At 43.8% G+C, this 5,542-nt stretch overlaps 1 protein-coding gene across 1 annotated transcript; it reads left to right on the forward strand.

Annotated features, from left to right (window-relative positions):
* Window positions 1-204: 204 nt before the first annotated feature.
* Window positions 205-5,165, forward strand: MYNN (myoneurin; the record flags this gene model as incomplete). The annotated part of the gene is made up of 3 exons (XM_009875790.1): window positions 205-470; window positions 2,365-3,167; window positions 5,006-5,165. Coding segments are annotated over exons 1-3 (1,229 nt in total), but the record flags the coding sequence as incomplete, so codon positions are not given.
* Window positions 5,166-5,542: the final 377 nt, after the last annotated feature.

Raw genomic sequence — 5,542 nt, forward strand, 5'->3', positions numbered from 1 at the left:
CCGTCGCGCCGTACCTCGCCCAGAAGCGCTGCTGCACAAACTGTCCTGAGCGATCGTGAGCGGATTCGAACGCGGACTCTTTCGTAATCGTTAATTTACGCTGTTCAGGGCAAAACAGAGTTAAATCTCGCATATGAACCCAGTATTATTTTTTTTTGTTTGCTTTCCCAGATCAGAACAAAGAGGCTGCAGCTCGTTGTCAAAATGCAGTATTCCCATCACTGTGAGCACCTTTTAGAGAGACTGAACAAGCAGCGAGAAGCCGGCTTTCTGTGTGACTGCACTGTTGTTATTGGCGAATTCCAGTTCAAAGCGCACAGAAACGTGCTTGCCTCTTTCAGCGAGTACTTCGGTGCATTTTACAGAGATGCGTCTGACAATAACGTTGTTTTGGATCAGACTCAAGTGAAAGCTGACGGATTCCAAAAACTCCTGGAATTTATTTATACAGGAAACTTAAACCTTGACAGGTAACCTACGCTGTTAAAGGGGGAAAGAGAAAAGGGAAATAACCTTTGTGTTAAGGCAGTACTGGATTTTTTTGTGGTCTGTAATAAGTTCCGGAGGACCAACTAGTAGTGGAGATGATGCCTGTTAACAAGTTGAAGCTCATCTGTTGGTATGTTTTAAAATGCCACGTTCAGTGTGAGTGCCAAAACAAAGGTCTGTTGTCTGATATTTCACAGATTGGTAGTTTCAGTCTGTCTTTCTGTTGGGACTGGAAGGGATTAAACATCTTGCATGATAGCCAGGAGAGGCAAGGACAGGTGTGCTCTTTCTGGAGTTGGATTACAGGAGTCCGTTTTTGCAGAGAACACGCAGAAACTGTGTGTGATAGACACTAAAGTCAGGAATGGGTGAGGATAGGTGTGATTTAAAAAAACTGTGAGAATTTGCATGATCTGTTACTTAAAATCTTATACTACAGCACCCACAAGAAGTCACGGGAAGAGGGTTTCCGCCACTTACTGCATTGATTTTGTGCTCGTTGTGTTGTTTCACGTACAATGAGGATCCTTTTCAGTGCTTTCCTCTGTGACAGAAAGAGATTATCCTTCAAGAGCAAAGTGTGCCTACTTAGAAGTATGCAGTCCAGGATTTTTACTCCTTTCTCACTGTCTGGTGTCAAATGCAGGTTTCAAAAAACCTTTGTTTCTACAGGGTGTTGGGTTGGTGGTTTGTTTGGTTTATTAATTAGCTACAAGTGTTAACAGCAGTAGGGCAGCGGACACAGCTGCGTGGTTGTTGCTTTGCAATTACATTTGAGCAAAGCTTGCAGAGCTCTCGATGTGTGTCTGGGACCTCAGGAAGAGAGTTTTTTGGATTTCTTCTGAGCAGTTGAGATCTCTGAAGGAGGAGGAAGGTGAAAATGCCATTTTCACCCAGGGAGAACTATTTGACTGAAGGTGACACCTGCAGGTCTGCCCATCAGCACCTGTCACCTTGTACTGACAGTGTCCCCTTAGGTGACTGCTGCAGCTTCTGTTGTCTTCCGTGCTGGTGGGTGCGTGAGGGACACCGGGAGGGAGTGCTTTGAACTCGCTATAATTCAGAATACTAAAGCACTCGTATTCATGTACAGAGAGTAATTGTGGCTAGTTAGTCGTCATTTAATTACATTTACTCTGCAAATAGATTGTTAGAATGAAGGTGCTTACCGTTAATCTCTCTTTAAAGTGCTGTAAATCCATAAATGCACTGATGGTTTGCGCTGCCACCTTTTCCAGATCAATTTTTTTCTGAACTGTCAGGGTCCTTGTTGCAGGAACTGAAAAAAATGAGAGTGTACTAGTTTAAATGAGGACTTCCTTGGTGTTAATGTTATCTGTGCACAGCTGATACACAATTAAGACTGTTTGCAAATAGTTTTATAAAACAAGATTAATACCTGCCTCACAGAAGTGCTGAAATGAATGCGCCACTTGTGAATTACTTAAGACTTTTGGCAGAAGGATTACAGAATGGTAGTTAATGCATTTTATTCTCCAGTGTTTTGCCCCTTCACGCTGTGATTTCTGAGCTTTTTGGACCAACAACCTCAAGTCTAGCCTTACCACCTTGCAATTGCACTTTTAACTTAAAATCCTACAAAAGGCATGTAGCTGAACCCAAAATTCACAATTCTGTGGATCTGCAGACCCCACAAGACATGGGCTGTCAGTTCTGGAGGAACTGTCCTACTGGGGTCTTGGGGCACTACAGCACCAAGAGATTAGATCTTGCTGTATGTGTTCGCAAAGTTACCTTTTCCGGCAGTGGAACTTTTCTGTAGTGCTGGTGTCTGTATGTGATACAGTTGGTCCAGAAGAAACGTTTTCCTTGTCCAGGATATTGTCACCCAAAGTCTTTCTTTTTCTCGTGCAGCTGGAATGTTAAAGAAATTCACCAGGCTGCCGACTATCTCAAAGTAGAAGAAGTGGTCACGAAATGCAAAATCAAGATGGAAGACTTTGCTTTTATTGCTAATCCGTCTTCTACAGAGACATCCAGTATCACTGGAAACGTTGAAATGAATCAGCAGACTTGCCTTCTGACTCTCCGAGATTACAATAATCAGGAGAAAGCAGATGCTGCTTCTGCAGAGTTGCTTCAACCACAGGCAAAGAAAGCAGCTTTAGAAAAGAAATCTCCTCAACCCAAAAAGCGAAAGAAGAGCTTCAGCTCCCCCAAAAGCATACAGAATAAATCTGTACAATATCAGAACGATGTGACCGAGAACGCATCCGTTGAAATGTTCTTAGATGCAAACAAGCTGGCCACCCAGATCACAGAACAGGCTGCCCAAGGCGGCGATAACGCGGAGCTACAGCTGGCATCCGCGGTGGAAAGCGAAACACTGGCAGCGCAGGACATCCTAGTCCAGAGTATTGCAGCCAAACAGAAACGGGGAAAGCCTCAGCAAAGCTGCGCGCTGAAGGAGCACTGTATGTCTAACATAGCCAGCGGAAAGAACGCTTGCCCGTTGGAGAGTTTGGGAGAAGAACTTGAGCAGAAGTACTCCAAAGCTAAGCCGGTGTGCAACACCTGTGGAAAAGTCTTTTCAGAAGCCAGTAGCCTCCGTCGACACATGAGAATACACAAAGGAGTGAAACCGTACGTGTGCCAGCTTTGTGGGAAGGCGTTCACCCAGTGCAACCAGTTGAAAACCCATGTAAGAACTCACACAGGTAAGCCGCTGGCCTTGTCTCCATGGGCTGTGGAGACCTGGAATCACAGCCTGGGAATACAGGACTAAAAAGATCTTTGCAGTCCTGGCTTCTTCCTCTAGAAGTTTTGCCTGCTGCTGGTGTGCATACAGGGATATGTCCTGGTAGCACAAAATGTTCCAGTGTTTTTCAGTACAAAGTCATAGTTTCTACTTTAAAAAGCTAGAGAGGGCGTTATTAGTCTGAGCATATTGATTTCTGGAAAGGCTCGGAATAGCTGGCTACCCATTAACTCTGTAGGATGACAGAGTGCCAACATCTACTGCCAGTAGAGCGTGAAAAACTCACTGTACTTCAAATCCCAATATCTTGGTAACAAAAGTAGGGGAAAACGCAGTCTCATGATAAGTAGTAACTTCTCCCATAGGGTCTTGAAAAAAGTTAGAGGAGGTGACTGAATTACTACAGAATTTAGGATTTTATTTAGTAAAGTGTGCAGCTGAAACGTGTGATGTTGTTACAGTCTCTGCATTCAATAACACTTCCAGAAGTTTATGTTTTATCAAGAGCTATGGAACAAAACATCAGAGGGAAATAATTATGAACACGTAACCGTTAGGACAACACGTCTGACTTAAAAGATGATAACAAATCATTGGATCCTGGGAAGGCCTAGGGGAGAAGTGCTCTGCTTGTCTTTTCATATGTTCTTCCCTAGAGATGGAAGACCTGATGCTGGGTTACCTTCTTCTTCAGGCTGATCTGGCACAGCTGTTCTGCTGTTCTCCTTGCTGCTGTACTTAGCCCAGCGAGCAGCAGAAGGACCTGGTTTACGTAGTTTTCTTCCTTTTGTGGCCGGCATTCAGAATTCTGAAGTAACAGTGAATCAGATCAAAAACTTCTTACTTTCGCTCTTTTTCCCCTTTGGAAAACTCTGAGCAGAGGCCATCAGCAGAGCTCTTTCCAGGAAGTCGTGAAGATGTAAAGAGGTGAAGTAGGAGCTGTTGAGGTACAGCTGCAGGCGGACACTGTGCTCTTTCTGTAACCAAGGGAGAGAATTTCAGACGGTGTCTGCCTCTGACTGAGCGAAGATTCATGTGCAGGATTCAGGGACAGTTTGCTTGTAGGAATGTCAGCTGCACTTTCTATTTTTGAGGGTACTGTAGTGGGAATTTCTGCACAAGTAGGTAGGGAATTTCATGACACTGGTTGCTAGGTGGCAGGTTAGATGTCTAATACTTTTTATTTTGAAGTCTTTCCGTACACAAAATACTTAAAAACTGTTGAGTTCTTGGTTTGATTGTGCACTGCCATAGGGATGCAGAGATGGGCTCTTTTATACTGTCATCTGAGGCTGCAGAGTTGCACAATCCATTTCGTGAGACTATTGACCACCAAGAGAACGTGAATAGTCAGAGAAGTACCTGTAGCGTTCTACAGCAGACACTAACGAGAGATTAGTGAGCACTAGACAGTACGTTGAAGACCTGTTGCTGTTTGACAGGCAACAAAAAGCAGATGATTTACTGGTTGTTCATCCTGGGTATTCAGAATAATTAATAGAAAGAATAAATAGCAAGAAGTCTGAAAAGGTAGTAGTGGCATTTTTAAAATAAGGTGGAGAAAATGGCACTGTTAAAAATATTATAACCTTTTTATCCCCAAGGGGAATGTGTTAAAAAATAGTCTGTTATCCACTGTATTCCTGGCACGTTCCACTTCAGTGGACTGATTACAGGATGTTCCAAGATGTTATTCGTTAGAAGTTGGAGAACAGACACCTGAGCTTTGGTCAGGTAATGGGTTGGAAAGCTTCCTTACGTAAACGCAGAGAGCACACGGGCTTTATTTTTCCCTAGGGGAGAAGCCATACAAATGTGAACTCTGCGACAAAGGCTTTGCTCAGAAGTGCCAGTTAGTGTTCCACAGTCGGATGCATCACGGAGAAGAGAAACCCTACAAGTGTGATGTCTGCAACCTGCAGTTTGCAACTTCAAGCAATCTGAAGATTCATGCCAGGTAGGCAGAAAGGAGATCCTGCAAACGCTTTTCCATGGATTTAAATAAAAAGAATAATTTACTCCAGTGTGAGCAAGAGTTACATATTCACGTAATTTGGTCATTTCTAGTCCTTTTCTCGTGGCTCTTCTTTCAACACTGCGTAACAGAATAATTATATCTGTGTACTTGCTCAATAGGGAAGCAACGTGTGATGTATGAGTCTTAGAGCCAGTGCACTGGGGGTATCCTCATGGCAGCGATGGGGGGTTCTGCTTTGTTTTAAACTGCTCGTAGCACCCAAGAGGGGAGAGTTCCTCAGTGGGAACAGAAACAGAACAGGTCTCACTGTTCAGTATCTTCTTGCGTTTTCTGTCAGGAGCAGGAATTATGTTCCC

This window comes from Apaloderma vittatum, unplaced genomic scaffold (genome assembly GCF_000703405.1).
Source record: "Apaloderma vittatum isolate BGI_N311 unplaced genomic scaffold, ASM70340v1 scaffold45008, whole genome shotgun sequence".
NCBI lineage: Eukaryota > Metazoa > Chordata > Aves > Trogoniformes > Trogonidae > Apaloderma > Apaloderma vittatum.